This window comes from Tamandua tetradactyla, chromosome 16 (genome assembly GCF_023851605.1).
Source record: "Tamandua tetradactyla isolate mTamTet1 chromosome 16, mTamTet1.pri, whole genome shotgun sequence".
Lineage (NCBI taxonomy): Eukaryota > Metazoa > Chordata > Mammalia > Pilosa > Myrmecophagidae > Tamandua > Tamandua tetradactyla.
In genome coordinates, this window is record NC_135342.1 from 69,457,042 (window position 1) to 69,476,841 (window position 19,800).

The following is a 19,800-nucleotide window of genomic DNA, read 5'->3' on the forward strand; positions in this document are numbered from 1 at the left end:
GCTTGAACTAACCTCAGATCAATTCATATATAGGGCTTTGAATTTCAAAAACGAAAGGAGAACTTTTTTCAAAAGAAACCTATCTTGAACAGTTACAGCTGAATTGATGTCACACATGTACTACTGAGCACTTGGTTATGGAGGTATCCGTAACTACCAGAGGAAACTCCTTCCCCCCTTGAAGGTCACAGTACTCATCCCTAGCTAATTCCTATCATATCAGATGTTTTTCAGCCCATCCTTCCCACTATCACATGCCTACAGTTCATTTACAACACTTTAAAACACAGATGACTAAGAACACACAAAAAAGAAACACTACCAAAGGGCACTAGGGATTTGTCCTAGAAGGCAAATTATATAACATCTCTACATTAATTTCTTAAAGGGTCAAGCAGGAAAAGACAGGGAAAATGGGCCAGAAGAAACCACAACTACAATAGGAAAAGGAAGAAAAAGGAAAAAGCTTCCATCAATGTACATTTCACTTAAAGAAACAACCAACTGCAAAGGCTTCCTGAATATTATGAATTTATGATATACACTAAAGTAAATAAAGATTACTAATAGACTGTAAACAACAGCAAGCTATTTAATAATTTCTGAACTGATATATATAATAGATTGGTTTTCATTTTAGCTTTGAGACAGATGTATAAAGTTCTGAAATTTTTAGCCTGAAACACTAGTTTCCAATTCTAAATAACATAGGCAAGGTTTCTATGAAAAAGTTAGGATTCAAAATAATTTCCAGTGGGACTTGGAGTGAAAAGAAAAGTCCCCTCATTCTAATATCTTCCACCCACTTCCTGCAAGTCTGCTCTGGATCACTCTACGCAGTGGGCACCCAAACAAGCCTCTGTACACTGTACAGTAGGTTTCACTCACCCACATTTCAAAGCTGAGGAGACAGAGGCTCAGAGGTTAGGAGGCTTACTCAAGGTAAAACAGAATAACAAAACTGGGGCTTGACCTCAGGTTGGCCTAACTCCAAAGTTCATAATTTTTCCACTGCAAAAGGGTGCCTTCTTCTCACCATTCCTGCACAAATACAGTTAGTCCACAGAGGCCAAGTACCCAGGGGGTCAGTCTAAATCAGTGGCTCACCACCGGGGTGATTTTGCTCCCCAGGGGACATGTGACAATGTCTAGAGACATTTTTGGTTGCCATAATCGGGAGAAAGGGTTGCTACTGGCATCTAGTAAGTGGGGGCCAGGGATGCTGCTGAAGATCTGACAATGCACAGGAAAGCCCCACAACAAAGAATTTTCTGGTCCAAAATGTCAATAGGGGCTGAGAAACCCTGGCCTAAACAATCATGGACCAAGAGAAAGAGGCGAGCTAAAGGGCCAAGAGGCATAAGCCAAACCAAAGAGCATTCTTCCTAACACACAAGATAGAGGTTGAGAATGGAAATGTACTAAACTCTCCCTTTCTCTTTTAGAACAGTCCCAATTCAAATTCAACTTCAGACATCTGTGGTTAAAGTCAGAGTCTGTTTTGGAAATGATCAGGAAGAACAGTTTTTTAGTTCCTTCTAAAACTGCCAGTGTAGCTCTTCCTTCTTTTCTCAGATGCTTTCCTTTCATAGCCTGTAATTGCTGATAAGAACAGCAGGGTAAAACGGTCCCATCCCCTGGATAATAAGGATTCCCTTAATAATTTCTTTCTGCCCAGGACAAATGGAGTGAAAGATTTAGTTCTATACTTATTCTAGGAGAATGGAATGATGTTATGGAATTAGGCCATAGATACCAGAGATGGTCCAGCTCAGAATCTTTTTCGTATCATGAATCTCTTAGAAAACCTAATAAAAATTATAATCTTTTCCCTGGAAAACTTCACATATAAACAAGCATGTAAAAATTTGCAGAAAATTTCAGGGGTTAACTAATCCATATTCCTTCATAGTCAAGGAAGAATTGAAGGTCAACCCCAGAGCAGCTTATCAGTACCTTCCTTACACCTCTCAGAGCAGTGAGAAGAACCCCTTTCAGAGTGATCTGCCATTCCATCACCAGCTAGTTAATGACAAACGGGTTCTCACCACACACAGAAACGGCAGGATCTATCTCTTTCCCTTTCATTATCTGAATTCAATCCCTAGAAATACAAGGTTTGACATCCATGGGTACCAGTAAACATTTTTCCTCTCTAATCTCTAATTTGCCTCTGCCTCTCTTTAGTACCATCCAAACCTCTTTTCTGACTGAGAAATGAGGGTTATATATTCTCTACACAGGAGAAAGGCCTGCCAGCACCAAATCACACATTTAAAAGCTTTTTCCTATACTCTGCAAATGAGCTCACCGAAGCTGCAAAGTAGTGTGCAAAGCTGTCATGAGGATTCCATTGCACAGCTCCAATGTCCCATTTGCTCTGGCGAGAGATCTTTCGGTGACCTTCAAAAGGGGCATCTAGATTAACGATGTATAAGAATCGGCGGCTAGGAGAACAACATGAAATTCATGCAAAGCATTAGCACTAAGGTAGAAAAGTACATTTAAGATTGCATATAATTTACAAGCAGTGTTCAAAAAACTCCAGATATACATGACTTTGCTCTACTCAAAGGCATACAAGTGACAAGAATAACTAATGGAGACTTGAAAACAGGTATTCCCCCTAACACATGTCCATGCATGTTCATAGCAGCACTATTCATAACAGCCAAAAGGTAGAAACAACCCAAATGTCCATGAATGGATGAATGGATAAGCAAAATATGGTATATATATACCATATATATATATAAAATGGAATACTGTTGAGCCTTAAGAAGGAATGAAGTACTGACATGTGGTACAATGTGTATGAATGTCAAAAACATGCTGAAACAAAGAAGCCAGATCCAAAAGGCCACAAACTGTATGATTCCATTTATATGAAATGTCCAGAATAGGGAAATTCATAGAGATGGAAACACAGCTTGAAGGTTGCAAGTAGGGGTAGGGGTAGGGTGAATGGGGTGAAGAGTTTAATGGGTACAGGTTTCCTTAGGGGGTGATGGAAATGCTTTGGAACCAGATAAAGGTGGTGGTTGCACAGCACTGAGAATGTACTAAATGCCACAAAATTAGTCACTTTAAAATGATTAATTTTGTTATGGGAATTGCACTTTAGTACAAAATAATAAAAAAATAAAAGAGTAACTCATATTGGCTTTTAGAGCAACAGGACCCATACCCTTGTGAGAATCCTTCTCCAGAGATGGTCTTCCCTACCAGATCCATCCATTAAAAAAAGTCTAACCTCCTCCCACCAGATTCAGCTCCAGTCCTGACTTCACCCCCAGCCCTTTAGATTCCTCTCTCTGTTAAGATTAATCAATGCTTCCATGTTACTCCCACTGCATGGTTTGCATTTCAACCTCAGCATTTATCTTACAGCAGAACTGCTAATGCTACAGCTCTCTTCCTGCATCTGCTGAGTGTTTGGAGCAGGGACCATGTCTTGACTATCTTTGTATCCCCCACATCACCAGGCACAGGGCTTTGCACATAGTGAGCACTCGATAAATATATTTTAAATTAAACACATCACTTGTCACTTAGCTTTAGAGAATCTCAAATCCCATTGCAAATTGACTGTTGGTGAAGGCAACTAAGTTAAAATCTATCAAGGGGGAAAACAATAACAAAAAATAACAATAATTAAAATCATATACTAAGTGCCAATAATGTTCAAAATGCCAATCATTACAAAGAATCAAAAAACAGGGATCCTATTTTCCTTCTATTTTGAGTAAAAAATCATTGGTGTATGAATCAACATCTCTGAAGCCATCAGCTATAGATTCTGTTTGTTAAAGAGTGCTCCAAGACCCTAGCTATCAATGTGGATGGAAAGACTCAATAATGAAAAGAAAGACTAATCATTCCTGTTTAGAAGAGAAGGAAATGGAAAATTAAGACGATATGTAAGTCAACTTCTGTGTGAGATCAAAGGGAAAGATATTTAGTTGGTGCAAAATTTATATTATGGGTAGCGCATTATCTAATTTAAATTGTAGTATGGTCAGTTTAGCTGAACACCATAAGTACATGGAATCTTGAATAGGACATGAGAACTTGTTGGTTTGACAGGTTCGTGTGATGCCCCAATATATTCCAGAATAATTTGGGCATGAATAAAAAAGTATTTGCAATGTTCAGGGGAAAAAGGAGGAAATATTCAACTTTCCCAGTTGGAGAATTCCTGATATTCTCACAAGGAGTGGGGACAACCAATTCAATAGGCTGAACTCTCGATCTCGGTGTTCACCCCTATGAAGCTTATTCCTGCAAAGGAAAAGCTAAGCTTAGATAATTATACCTAAGAGTCATCCCCAGAGAACCTCTTTTGTTGCTAAGATGTGGCCTCTCTCTGTAAGCCAACTTGGCAGGTGAATTCACCGCATTCCCCTCTACATGGGACATGACTCTCAGGGGTATAATCTCCCTGGCAACATGGGACAGAACTCTTGGGATGAGCCAGGACCCAGCACCTAATGGAATTGAGAAAGCTTTCTTGGCTAAAAGGGGGAAGAGAGAAATGAGACAAAATAAAGCTTCAGTAGCTGAGAGATTTCAAACGGAATTGAGAGGTTATCCTGGAGGTTATTTTTATGTATTATATAGATGTGTCTTTTTAATTTATGGTGTATTGGAGGGGCTGGAGGGGAGTACCTAAACTGAGGATCTGCGTTCCAGTAGCCTTGATTCTTGAAGATGACTGATTAACGATTTAACAATACAACCAAGCGATTGTGAAAACCTTGTGTCTAATGCTCCTTTTATCCAGGGTATGAACAGATGAATAAAGGATAAAAAAATAAATGAATAATGAGGGGGATAAAGGGTGAAAAATTGGATAGATTGAAATATTAGTGGTCAATGAGAGGGAGGGGTGAGGGGTATGGGTTATATGAGTTCTTTTTAATTTTTTTTTCTGGAGTGATGCGAATGCTCTAAAAATGATCATGGTGATTGTTCTAGTTTGCTAGCTGCCAGAATGCAACACACCACAGACGGATTGGCTTTTAATAAAAGGGGATTCATTTCATTAGTTCTTCAGAGGAAAGGTAGCTAACTTTCATCTAAGGTTCTTTCTTAAGTGGGAAGGCTCAGGGTAATCTCTGCTGGCCTTCTCTCCACGCCTCTGGGTTCCAACAACCTTCCCTGGGGTGATTCCTTTCTGCATCTCCAAAGGCCTTGGCTGAACTGCGAGCGCTGAGATGAGGTATGCCAAGCTGCTTGGGCAGTGCTGCATTGTGCTCTCTCATTTAAGCACCAACCAATTAAGTCAAACATCATTCATTGCAGCAGGCATGCCTCCTAGCCGACTGCAGATGTAATGAGCAACAGATGAGGTTCACATACCACAGCTCATGTCCACAGCAACAGAACTAGGTGCCTTCACCTGGCCAAGTTGACAACTGAATCTAACTACCACAGTGATGAATACATAACTATGTGATAATATTGTGAGCCATTGATTGTACACCATGTATGAAGTGTATGTGTGTAAAGATTTTCCAATAAAATTTTTTTTAAAGATATGTAAGTAGGTGGGAGAGAAACCCCAAGGGGGGAAGGTTAATGGAAAAGAAGGAAAGTACAAGCAAGATACAAATTCACAGAACTTCCACTAATCCTGGGAAAGTCAGTGCAGAACAAAGACCTATAACTTCTGACCTCCACCCATTCGCCTGATTCATGGCAGGCAGGCTGGCATGTTCCCATTAAAAAGAAAAACAGTTAACACACTAAAAGCTAGACATTTGGAGTATGAATCAATAGGTGACTCCAGAGATATTAAAAATAAAATGTAGAATAGCAGAAAGTGGGCACTTCAGGACAAACAGGGCTGATATATGTTTATCTTTATTTCCCCCTTAAGCCCAACTGGAATAGAATTAAAAAGAGAGAGAAAGAAAAAGAAGATGAGAAAGAAAATGAAAAGCAGTTTGACAAATGGCAATTAAGATAGAATACAAAAAGCTAAAGCCCAAGTACCTGCAGAGGGAACTTAATGAGAAACAAGCTGATCCACACTGCAGAGCCCCAGGATAGCTCAAGAATTGAGGTTTAGGTCTAAAGGCAATAGTAAGAGATAGGGCAGTGTGCTGGTTTGAAACTGTTGTGTACTCCAGAAAAGCCATGTCCTTTAAACCTCATTCAATATTCTTGGGTGGGATCTTTTTTATTGTTTCCATAGAGATGTGACCCACCCAATTGTGGATGGGACCTTTTGATTAGGTGGTTTCTATGGAGATGTGTCTCCACTCATTCAAGGTGGGGCTGCTTACCGGAGTCCTTTAAGAGGGAACCATTTTGGAAAAAGTTTCAGAGCTAAGAGAGTTAATAGGAAACCCAGATGTTTGGAGAGGCGGAAAGTAATGCCCCAGGGAAGCTGTTTGAAATAAGAAGCCAGAGGACCAGCAGACACCAGCCATGTGCCTTCTCAGCTGACAGAGGTGTTTCAGACCCATCGGCCTTTCTTGAGTCAAGGTATCTTACTCTGCATGCCTTAGTTTGGACATTTTTTTAGCATTGGAACTGTAAACTTGCAACTCAATAAATTCCCTTTTTAAAAGCTGCTCCATTCTGGTATATTACATTCCACAACTTTAACAAACCAAAACAGGCTGGAAAACAAAATGCAAAACATAACAAAACAAGGAGAACTGTCCAAAAAAACTTTAAGGGTAGTGGTTTAAGTCTATTCCACACAGCAGGTGACCACCTCTCCCCATCCCAGGGAAAAGGTAGGTGCTATTATTATCCCCTAGCGAAACTAATCCAAATTAATCTGGGCCTGGGACAAGAGGCAAGAAGAGAGTATGAAATGAAATATGAAACCACTGGACCTCTTCCCTTGCTCAGTGCCCACAATGTTAAGCTTTTATTCTTCAGACAGAGATTGGGGGATTCTTCCCAGGAGAAAATGACCAAGCCAAGAAAAAAACAAAAGCAAAGTATCAAAAAAATAACAATAACAACAATAATGTCACTTGGGCATACCCCAACGAGAAAGCTTAGTTCAGGCGGTATGAGGGTGGCTCAGTGGCAGAAGTCTAGCCTGCCATGATGTAGACCCAAGTTAGATTCCTGGTGCTTCCCATGCCAAAAAAAAAAAGCTCGGTTCTCACCTGATTGCCCTGCAGTGATGCCCACTATTGCCTGTGCATACAAAGATTGCAATTACTCTTTAATATCAACAGAGAGCCAATGATTATAGTCATTGGAGAAAACCTGAAAGATAAGCAACCAATACAATCAAAAGAAAAAGAGGAATTCAAAGGAAACAGGGATAATGCAGAGGAAAGAAAAAACTTTCATTGGTATTCTCAGAGAGGTAAGAGAACACAATATAAAGAACAGAGAAAGAGAAAGAGCTCTTACAAAATAAAATAGTAATTGCAATGAGAAATTTGATAGAAGGGTTGGAAATTAAGTTGACAGAAATTCCCAGAATACAAAACATAGCAAAAGACCAGAATGGAATAAATGCAGGATACCCAAAATCAACTAACAGGAGTTCCAGAAAAAAAAAAGAAAAAGAAAAATGGAGGGGAGTTTCGAAATTATCAGAGACATATTGCAGGAACTTTTCCCCAAACTAAAAGACATAGATTTCCAGATTGAAAGGGCCTTCCAGGATGCTAAAAAATATTCTGTATCTTAATCTTAATGGTGGTCACATGGGTGTATATGTATGTAAAATTTATTTGCGCTGCTCACTTAAGATTAGTGCACTAAATACACTTTACTACATATTTCTGAAAATTCAATATAAGAAAATGAAATGGAGAGCTCTGAGCTCATGCTGAAAAACTATATGGATGTCTACTTATCTCAGAACACACCACAAGAACACATGATCTCCAGCTACTTAACTCCATTCTCGCCTAAGAATACTAAGAATGGCATCAGACAGAGTGAATGCTGGGAAGTCTAATGTCTGAACCAAAGTTACTCCAGCGCACCTGAAAGAGTATTTTATAGGTTGTTAGCAAGGTTGCATGATGCCAAATTACTTTATACCTCTAATTACTTAGACAAAACAAGCAGCAACGTAAAAAAGAGACACGTACCAAAGCAATCATGGTGAAAATTTCACATACTAACTAGATAAAGATAGGATTTTTAAAGCTTCCAAGGACAAAAATAGGTCACACACAAAGGTCCTGAATCAGAATGGTATAAGGCCTCTCAACAATAATTCTGAAAGAACCTCAAAAACTAATTCAACTCAACCCAGCAATTGTTGTATAACTATATTGGAAGGAGTCAGATGTGTACGTAAGAGATTCACAGGGCACAGTAAAAGTGCTAAATCCTCATCTTCCATTATAGAAAGTATATAATATCTAAAATGGGTAAATCAAGATACAGAAGTATACATATACTACTTAGGAAAATGGAGGTAATCCAAAAGAAACAACTAAGAGTTTAAAGTATTTGTTTCTAGAGAGTGGGATCAGGGAATGGCAAAAAATGAGGAAAGAGAGTTTTTAAAAATAATGTACAGGTATTTTCATGACTTAAAAAAAAATCCTTTAAATAATGAATAGGGAGAGTCAAGATGGTGACTTAGCAAGACATGGGATTTAGTTCGTCCTCCAGAGCAGCTAGTAAATGGCCAGGAACAGTACAGAACAACTGCTGGGGCCACATCAGTGACTGGACACACAGCATATCCCAGTCTGGACCAGCTGGACTAGCTGCGAGCCCACCCAAAACCATGAGTTCCCCAAGCCACAGCGGCCAGCGCCCCTTTCACACAGGCTGCTTCCCAGGGTGGGAAGGAAAAGGACTTCATCAGCAGCAGGGGCTGAGTGCAACAAAAGTCCAATTGTGGAATTAATTCACAAACTCTGACTACTAAAAATAGGCCCCCAGCTCAGCTGAACCTTGAGTAAAAGCCGAGTTCACTGGGTTTTGCCCCATGCAGAGGGGACAGGGCTGACAGAAAAAGAAAAAAGAGAAAAAAACAGAGGTTTTTTTGGACCTGAAAAGGTCTGGGCCCTGCAGGAAAGGAGGGGGCACATAGGTCCTGGACATACACAGAGCAACCTACCAACTTCAGCTCTTAATTGGCAAACCCGAGGAACTGGGTCCTGCTCTGAAAAGGATTTTTCTTTTTCTCTTTTGTGGCTGTGTTTCTACAGATTGCTTACTCTTTGGATACAGCTGCAAGGCTTCTCGGGCTCCACTGCCCCAGACATAGGCAGAACTGAGCTTGTTTCAGAGCTTGTCTGGAGCCTGCGCCTTCCCCTGGAGAAGAAACAAAACCTATCCTGCCCAGCTCAGGTGGAATCCCTCCCTCAAGGAATTCAGACCCCAGGGTCCGGAAAAGTGAAGCGATTAAAGCCAGCCTACAACCGCTCCTCTGTTTCCACCATGCCCCCAGCAGGGAGAATCTACTGAAGTTAAAGGTACCGCATCACCTTATGCTGCTGGGACCTTCAGGCAGAAAAGCACCACATACTGGGCAGGATAAGAAAAATGCAAAGTCCAGAGACTCCACAGCCTTTTAATCTGCTGGGTCTCACCCTCAGGGAAAACTGACACAGGTGACTCTTTCCTCCTGAGAGGAGACCAGTTTGGTCTGGGAAAATTTGACTGGGGTCTATAATACCTAAAGTAGACCCTCCTAAGGGGTGGGGAAAAGGCACCATACAGACAGGGCAAGAAACAAAACAAGAACTGAAAAATTCTGATCTATTAAACAAAACCTAAGCTGGAGGACTAGAATAAGCTGAACTGATGTCAAAGAACAGATAGACAATGAAGTCGTCCAGCAAGAAAATCCTAGGAAAAAACAAGTGAAAACAATCTCCAGAATAAACTAATTAAGGTAATTAAATGCCTAGATGCCAGCAAAAAATAACGAATCATGCTAGGAAAATTGAAGAAATGGCCCAGTCAAAGGAACAAGCCAACAATTCAAATGAGATACAGGAGCTGAAAAACAGTTAATTCAGAATGTTCGAACAGACATGGAAAACCTCATCAAAAATCAAATCAGTTTAATGCAAATGTTCTAAGAAATGATGAATATGCAACTAAGTGATGATATTGTGAATTATTGATTATATATGTTGATGTTTTATTTGGTTTGTTAATTTTTTAATTAATAAATAAATTAAAAAACAAAAAACAAAAAATAAGGAATGGAGGAACAAACGTTAAAATAAATTTAGCCATCATTTTGAGCCCTGCCTGTAGGGCCGCTCTAGGGAACATTGCTGGATGGTCACCGGGCGCCCCGGTGTCAATCATAATCATCACGACATTCTAGGGCCCATTCAGGGGCTCCTCTACCCCGACACCGGGCCTTGGGCTGTGGTTCGGCTGCCCCAAGCAGGGGCTAGAGGAGTACTTCCAGGCCCAGCGCCCCCATGGAAGGGAGGGCTCTCAGGCTCCATTCCAGGTACCTTTCACCTCCCCACATCCCTTCTCTTCCTGCCCCAGGCTGCACTGAGACTTTTATGGCCCTGAGACACCTTTCCCTTTATGGACCCCTTTCTCCATCTAAAAAAATATATAGATATATTATGACTGCATTGGATGCATAAAAGAAGACTATATCAATATTACATATTAAAATGCTTTGTTCTTTCTGAAAATAAATAAATAAATAAATAAATTTAGTTTGAAATGCTAGTGATAAATGAAAGTGAGGGGTAAGGGGTATGGTATGTATAATCTTTTTTTTCTGTTATTGTTTTATTTCTTTTTCTGTTGTCTTTTTATTTCTTTTTCTGAATTGATGCAAATGTTCTAAGAAATGATGAATATGCAACTATGTGATGATATTGAGAATTACTGAATATATATGTAGAATGGAATTATATGTTAATGTTTTTGTCCTTAATTTTTTAATTAATAAATAAATTTAATTTTTAATTAATAAATAAATTTAAAAAATCAAATCAGTGAATTGAGGGAGGATATAAAGAAGGCAAGGAAAGAACAAAAAGAAGAAATTGAAAGTCTGAAAAAACAAATCACTGAACTTCTGGGAATGAATGTCACAGTAAAAGAGATGGGAAAAACAGTGGAAACCTACAATGTCAGATTTCAGAAGATGGGATTAGTGAAATGGAGGACAAGATAGTAAAAGAAAATATAGGGAAAAGAATGGAAAAATATGAGCAGGGACTCAGGGAATTGAATGACAACATGAAGTGCATGAATATACATTTTGTGGGTGTCCCAGAAGGGAAGAGAAGGGAAAAGGAGGAGAAAAACTAATGGAGGAAATTATCACTGAAAATTTCCCAACTCTTATGAAAGACTTAAAATTACAGATCCAAGAAGTGCAGCATACCCCAAATAGAATACATCCAAATAGATGTACTCTAAGACACTTACGATTCAGAATGTCAGGTGTCAAAGAGAAAGAGAGAATCTTGAAAGCAGCAAGAGAAAAACAATCCATCACGTACAAGGGAAGCCCCATAAGGCTATGTGTAGACTTCTCAGTAGAAACCATGGAGGAGAGAAGACAGTGGGATGACATATTTAAGATACTAAGAGAGAAAAATTGCCAACCAAGAATTCTATATCCAGCAAATCTGTCCTTCAAAAATGAGGGAGAAATTAAAATATTTGCAGACAAAAATTCACTGAGAGAATTTGTGACCAAGAGACTGGCTCTGCAAGAAATACTAAAGGGAGCACTAGAAACAGATAAGAAAAAACAGGAGAGAAAGGTGTGGAGAAGAGTATAGAAATGAAGACTAACAGTAAAGGTAAAAAGAAGAAAATTTAGATATGGTATATAAAATCCAAAAGGCAAAATGGTAGAAGTACTGCCCATACAGTAATAACACTAACTGTTAGTGGATTAAACTCCCCAATCAAAAGATATAGACTGGCAGAATAGATTTAAAAACAGGACCCCCACCTATAAGCTGTCTACAGGAAACGCATCTTAGACCCAAGGATAAACACAGGTTGAAAGTGAAAGGTTGGGAAAAGATATTTCATGTAAATAACAATCAGAAAACAGCATACTAATATCCAGCAAATTAGACTTCAAATGTAAAACAGTTAAAAGAAACAAAGAAGGACGCTATGTATTAATAAAAGAACAATCCAACAGGAAGACATAACAATCATAAATATTTATGCACCAAGCCAGAATGCTCCAAAATACATGAGTCAAACACTGAAAAGAGAAATAGACACATCTGCATAATAGTTGGAGACAATTCCCCACTGTCATCAATGGACAGAACATCTAGACAGAGGATCAGTAAAGAAACAGAGAATCTGAATAATACAATAAATGAGCTAGACTGAACAAATATTTATAGAACATTACACCCCACAACAGCAGGATACACCTTTTTCTCAAGTGCTCATGGATCATTCTCAAGGACAGACCATATGCTGGGTCACAAAGCAAGTCTCAAAAAATTTTAAAATATTGAAATCATACAAAACACTTTCTCAGATCATAAAGAAATAAAGCTGGAATCAATAATAGGCAGAGTGTCAGAAAATTCACAAATATATGGAGGCTCAACAACACACTCTTAAACAACAAGTGGGTCAAGGAAGAAATTACAAGAGAAATCAGTAAATATCTCGAGGCAAATGAAAATGAAAGCACAACATATCAAAATGTATGGGATGCAGCAAAGGCAGTGCTAAGAGGGAAATTTATTGCCCTAAATGCGTATATCAAAAAAGAAAAAAGGGGAAAAATCAAGGAATTAACTGTCCACTTGGAAGAACTAGAGACGGGACAGCAAATTAACCCCAAAGCAAGCAAAAGGAAAGAAATAATGAAGATGAGAGCAGAAATAAATGAAATTGAGAACATGAAAACAATTGAGAAAATTGACAAAACCAGAAGTTGGTTCCATAAGAAAATCAATAAGATTGATAGACCCTTAGTGAGGTTGACAAAAAGAGGAAGAGAGAGGATGCAAATAAATAAGATCAGAAATGGAAGAGGAGACATAACCACTAACCCCACAGAAATAAAGGAAGTAATGAGAGATAATATGAACAACTTTATGCAAATAAATTAGACAACGTAGATGAAATGGACAACTTCCTAGAAAGGCATGAAAAACCAACATTGACTCAAGAAGAAATAGATGACCTCAACAAACCAACCACAAGTAAAGAAATTGAATCAGTCATTAAGAAGCTCCCCCAAAAGAAAAGTCCTGGACGAGATGGCTTCCCATGTGAATTCTACCAAACATTCAAGAAATGACATATCAGGTAAAGGTCTAGTATCTAGAATAAATAAAGAGATTATTCAACTCAACAAGAAAATGATAGACAACCCAATTACAAAATGGGCAAAAGACACGATCAGACATTTCTCAGAAGAGGAATACAAATGGCCAAAAGGCATATGAAAAGATGCTCAACCTCCCTGGCTATTAGGGAAATGCACATCAAAATCACAATGAGATATCATCTCACACCTCCCAGAATGGCCATTATCAATAAAACAGAAAATGACAAGTGCTGGAGAGGATGTGCAGAAAGAGGCACACTTATCCACTGTTGGTGGGAATGTCAAATGGTACAACTGCTGTGGAAGGCAGTGTAGCGAGCAGTTCCTCAGGAAGCTAAGTATAGAATTGCCGTATGACCCGGCAATATCATTGCTAGGTATCTACTCAGAGGACATGAGGGCAAGAACACAAACAGACATTTGCACACCAATGTTTATAGCAGAATTATTTACAACTGCCAAGAGATGGAAACAGCCAAAATGTCCATCAACAGATGAGTGGCTAAGCAAGCTGTGGTATATACATACGATGGAATATTATGCAGCTGTAAGACAGAATAAAGTCATGAAGCATGTAACAACATGGATGGATCTTAAGGACATTATGCTCAGTGAGATTAGCCGAAACAAAAGGACAAATATGGTATTGTCTCAGTGATATGAACTGACATTAGCGAAAGAACTTGGAGATTTCATTGGTAACAGAAACCATTAGGAGATAGAAATAGGGTAGATATTGGGTAATTGGAGCTGAAGGCATACAGTTTGTGCAACAGGACTGATTGTAAAACTTCAGAAATGGATAGCACAATACTACCTAACTGTAATACAATAATGTTAGAACACTAAATGAAGCTAAATATGGGAATGATAGAGAGAGGAGGGCACAAATGAAATTAGAAGGAAAGATAGACAATAAAGACTGAGATGGTATAATCTAGGAATGTCTGGAATGTATAACGTAGTGACTAAATGTGCAAATTTAAAAATGTTTCTGCATGAGGAAGAACAAAGGAATGTCAATAATGCAAGGTGTTGAAAATAGATGGTAATTAATATTTTAAAACTTTAACGTATGTGTAAGACAAGCAAAAAATGTTTGTTTGGTACAAAATTAATATATATATATTTTTTAATTTAAAATCTTTATTTTTTTATATGGTAAATACTGTTTCCTACTTAAAAGGAATAGCATTTATCTTTCAGTATGTCAAACTTAGCTTTAAAATTCATGAGTATGTTTTCTAAATGATGTATTAACAGAATTCAATTTAACACATTATTAAATACTTTCATACATATGCAGAATCTTGGACAAATGGTTAAAATTATAGGTGAACATTAATGTAAGTACACGGATATTCCAAGTACTAATGTGTTTAACATAAGATGTGTCTGCACTGATTTTTGGTAACCTTGCTTTCTGTGAATCTCTAAATATCCAATTCCAACTCTTTTTTTAACTCTTGCAGAAGAGCTTTCTCTTTTTTAATTTTCTCCAGTTGATTTTTTTCTGTTTTCCAGGTGCTACTTGTTCTTTCAATTGCTCGATTGCTTTCAGTTTCTTCTTTAGGTTCTTGATTTTTTTTTTTGTCTATATTAGGGTCTCCAGAAGGTGACTGAGAAACAGTATTTCAGGGTATGCCCTGTGGGGCAGGAGTAGATAGCAAATCTGGACTCTAGTCACTTTTTGCCTCCTGCTTTGCAGCTTTCTTGGCTTCATGCTTCCTTTGATTTTTAAGGACTGTTTTTGATAATGGCTTATCATTTCCTAGTTGTGGCTCCATATTCTGGGTGGTTCATCCTCATGCAGTTTGGAATTGGTGATCCGTTTATTTCTTAAAGCTGGAGGTCTATAAGCTGTTGTAACTTTAGGTTCCTCACTGGGTACTTCACTTGGAACTGCTTGGTAAGTTATTGTTTTTGCTGGAAATATTCCACCCAAAAATGACTGCCAGGAAACCTGCCAAATTTCTGCATTTGGTGGCACATCATATTTGTGCAAGATAGAGTCAGTATAATGCTAGATCTTGTACCCATTATTAACACGTAACCTAGGAGCACAGGTAGCAATCAAAATATGCTCAGCATCTGGGCACCAAGCAAAATATGTAGAATCAGAGGCCACTGGTCTGGAAATAAGTTTGTAGTTTTTAACATCCCACACTTACATTTGTTCCCTCAGATTTCCAAATCCAGCTAGTACATTTGTTCCCTCAGATTTCCAAATCCAGCTAGTACTAATATATGTCCGTGAGGGTTATAGAAGGTTGCATTACGAGGACCGGTTCCAAAATCCAACAAAGGATCACATTTCAAGTTGAAAACTGTCGCTTTGGCAGGCATAAAACCATAAACAGCACAAAACTCTGTAAACTAGAGTTTCAAACTACATCATAAATGGGACCATTTTTTGGCATGGTCCCATTTTTGCACTACAGCACTTTCTTCATTTGTTGCAATGTAATGCAGCGTTTGTTCCCCATAGTAAGAAGTGCCTGTCTTGTCAACATCTGTATAGCTATTACCAACACTGCAGTAGTTTTTTTATTCCAAAGCATTGTAACCTTATGAGCCTTAAAGAAACTTTTGTTGGCTAAAGCTGCATGAGGTCCACCAAAGTTGGGGTACTGATATAATCTAACAAACGAAGGTACACCCATACTTCCTGGAACATTAACAGCCACCTTGTATGGCTGGGGTCCAGATGACAACACAAAATCATTAATTATTTGCAAATGCAATTTATTTGCAATTGTACTAAAATTGTTGTTTTCAAAGAAATGAACTTCATTGTTAACACTTCGGGCACAAATGGTTTCATCTTCTGACCAGGATGGATACCAATTTTGCATTTTTTTCTGGATGAAAGATTTAAAACATGTCCCAGTTTTCACATCATAAAGTTGTAGGTTGGGTATTCCAGCTGTGCCATCTTTAGAGGTAGCATAAGGCTGCCACACTGCCAGGACAGTATTTTTTGGCAAGAACTCAAGGTAAACTGTCTTTGGGAGGTCGAAGGAGTGCAGTGGTCCCTTGTTAGTAACACTGATAATACTTACTTTTTCTCTGTGCCCCAGGCAAACAAGGTCCCATCATTACTGAAGATATAGACTTTGCAATTTTTCCCAGACTCTCTTGGAAATACTGTGCTTTGTGTAAAATGTGGGGGGCCATTCACAACATAGAGTTCTTCTGATCCTCAGACTTTACATCCAATTAAGTATATATCAATTTAGGAAAACGACTCAAATTTGAATAAATTATCTCAATGACCTTAACAGACTAAGCTAATTAGACACTGTGGGTTTTAGATGCCCAGCATCCAAATCTCCTTTTGGGGACACTAGTTTGGGATGAGAATATGATTTAGTCCTGGCCAATCTGAAGAATTCTCTCAAAGATGAGCAAGAGTCAAACCAAGCCAAAAGATAGCCTTGAGACTTTTGCTGGGATTACTGGCAAAGAGGTATTCTTTCCTTTGAGTCTGCTTTCCTTTGAGTCTCCAACCCTGGAGTTTCCATGTAGAAAGTTAGTCTGAGAATGAATTTAATCCAGAGGGAAGCAAGACCCAGCCAGAAGCAGTGCAGACAGCGCCATCTTATCCTGGAAAAACCAATATTTATATTTTGACTAGTGTATTTCCTGATATAACTTATGCGGACAGCTTAATCGAACACCATAGTACTTGGAACCTTGAGTAGGGCATGAGATTTTGTAGATTTGTCCAGAGTGATGCCCTGATAAACCCCAGAGCAATCTGAACAGTGAATAGGGAAGTATTTGCAAAGTCCCCTAGGAGGGCATGGTGAGAAAGGGGGAAAATTCAACTTTTCCAAGTGGAGAATTCTTGATATTCTCATAGGCAGCAGGGACAGCCAAAGCAATAAACAGGCCGAGCCTCCAATCTTGGGGTTTGTTCATATGAAACTTAATCCTGCGAAGGATAGACTAAACCTACTTAAAACTAGGCTTAAAAGTCACCCCCAAGAGAACCTCTTCTGTTGCTCAGATGTGGCAAACTCACTGCCCTTCCCCTCTCTATGTGGGACATGACTCCCAGGGGTGTGGACCTTCCTGGCAACATGGGACAGAAATCCTAAAATGAGCTGGAACTCAGCATCAAGGGATTGAGAAAATCTTCTTGACCAAAAGGGAGAAGAGTGAAATGAGACAAAATAGAGTGTCAATGGCTGAGAGATTTCAAACAGAGTCGAGAGGTTATTCTGGAGGTTATTCTTATGCATTAAATAGAGTTCACCTCTTTAGTTAAGGTGTAATGGAGAGGCTGGAGGGAACTGCCTGAAAATGTGGAGCTGTGCTCCGGGTGGCCATTGTTCTAGTTTGCTAGCTGTCACAATGCAATATACCAGAAACGGAATGGCTTTTAAAAGGGGGAATTTAATGAATTGCTAGTCTACAGTTCTAAGGCCGAGTAAATGTCCCAATTAAAACAAGTCTATAGAAATGTCCAATCTAAGGCATCCATCCAGGGAAAGATACCTTGGTTCAAAAAGGCTGATGACGTTCAGGGTTTTTCTCTCAAGTGAGAAGGCACATGGTGAACACAGTCAGGGCTTCTCTCTCAGTGGAACAGCACATGGCGAACACAGTGTCATCTGTTAGTTTTCTCTCCTGGCTTCAGGTTTCATGAAGCTCCCCGGGAGGCATTTTCCTTCTTCATCTCCAAAAGTCGCTGGCTCGTGGACTCTCTGCCTCGTGGTGCTGCAGCATTCTCTGCTCTCTCTGAATCTCCTCATTTTCAAAAATGTTTCCTCTTTTATAGGACTCAGGAAACTTATCAAGACCCACCCAAATGGGTGGAGACATGTCATCACCTAATCCAGCTTAACAACCCTCAAGTAAATCAACATCATCCAAGGAGAGGATCTGATTACAGTTTCAAACATACAGTACTGAATAGGAATTATTCTACCTTTATGAAATGGGATTTTGATTAAAACATGCTTTTCTAGGGTCCACACATCCTTTCAAACCAGCACAACCATGTTTCTTGAAGATAATTGTATGATGATATGGCTGTCACAGTGTGACTGTGTGGTTGTGAGAGCCTTGTGTCTGATGCTCCTTTTGTCTACCTTATCGAAGGACAAGTAAAACATATGGATTAAAAATAAATAAATAATAGGAGAAACAAATAGTAAAATAAATTTAGTAGATTGAAATGCTAGTGATGGGGGAAGGGGAGGGGTATGGGGTATGGTATGTATGAATTTTTTTCTGTTTTCTTTTTATTGCTTTTTCTGAAATAATGCAGATGTTCTAAGAAATGACCATGATGATGAATATACAAACTATGTGATGATAGTGTGAGTTATTGATTATATAACAAAAACGGAATGATCATATGATAAGAATGTTTATGTTTGTATGTGGCTATGTATCATAAATAAAAAATAAATTAATTTTTAAAAATGAGTAGGGAGCTGGAGACAGAAAAGAGACATACCAATTTTTCTTTATGGTCACAGTGTAACATAAGAAGTGGCAACAGTAATTGTCTCTGGGGAAGGGACCAAGGGTAGAAGAGAAACTTTTCGTTGTATACCCTTTTGAACTATTTAAATGTTTACCACTGTGCCTGTGTGGTTTTTTGTTTGTGTGTGTGTTTTTTTGTGTGTTATTTTGTTTGTTTGTTTTTAACATGGACAGGCATCAGGAATCGAACCCAAGTCTCTGGCACGGCTGGCAAGAACTCTGCCTGAGCCACTGTTGCCTACCCTGTGCCTGTGTTTTTTTTTTAAAGGTAAAATAAAACATGATTTCAAAAATAAAATTAAGTCAATGGAAAAGAAAATTCTTTCATTGATTTGTGAATGATGATAGTAACAGAAATTAAGGTAAGGTAATAAAAATACAGCTGAACTTGCTAGAGGCAATAACTGGAAGGTTCTCAGGAAAGCAGTTGGAGGCCTGACTTTGACAGCAGTCTATTAATGGACTCTACTCTACAGCAATATGCAAGGGAAGGAGGGGGGACCTGGCCATTAAATTTCACCATACTGCTACAATGTTAGGGTCATTAGCAGATTGCAAACATGGTCTTGATCACCAGCATCTTAAAAGATTTGAGCTGGAGGCACCACAGAAACTATGTAGTTCAATTTCTTCATGATGAAACAGAATTTCTTCGTGAGGAAATCGAAGTTTAAGGAGGTCAACTGGATAAATGTCCTGAGGCTCATAATTAATGGCATTGCTAACTAGACCCCAGCTCCCCTCAATCCTAATAACTGTCTCTTAACTTACCAGGCTGCATCTTTCTGAAAAGTCTGAGCAACAAATGGAAATTGCAATTTCAAGATCACACTACTAGCCACTGAAATTTCAAAGGATTTTTATTGTTTACCTGTTATGGCAGAGACAAAAATAAACTGCAAATAAATAACTCCAAGTATCCTCGAGATCACAAGATACCAAACTAAGCCTGTGACTATAATCATTCAAAGACTATGTTCCATTTTCCCAGAAATCTCTTGATTTGCCACTCGTTCCCAGAAATTGTAGCAAATGAACTCTGAAAG

General features: G+C 38.7%; 1 protein-coding gene and 1 pseudogene across 5 annotated transcripts in view; both read right to left on the reverse strand.

Moving 5' to 3' along the window:
- The window catches only part of WDR59 (WD repeat domain 59), a 139,017-nt gene that overhangs the window by 96,476 nt on the left and 22,741 nt on the right, over positions 1 to 19,800 (reverse strand). For 3 of the 5 annotated variants that reach the window (XM_077133031.1, XM_077133030.1, XM_077133029.1), the window contains exon 3: positions 2,312 to 2,447. The exons of 1 other annotated variant lie outside the window; for it this stretch is intronic. In XM_077133031.1, the coding sequence (XP_076989146.1) occupies positions 2,312 to 2,447 (136 nt within the window). The remainder of the gene's footprint in view (positions 1 to 2,311; positions 2,448 to 19,800) is intronic. One more of the 5 variants, XM_077133032.1, reaches the window with a different exon arrangement.
- Positions 14,574 to 19,799, reverse strand: LOC143659750 (eukaryotic translation initiation factor 2A-like; annotated as a pseudogene).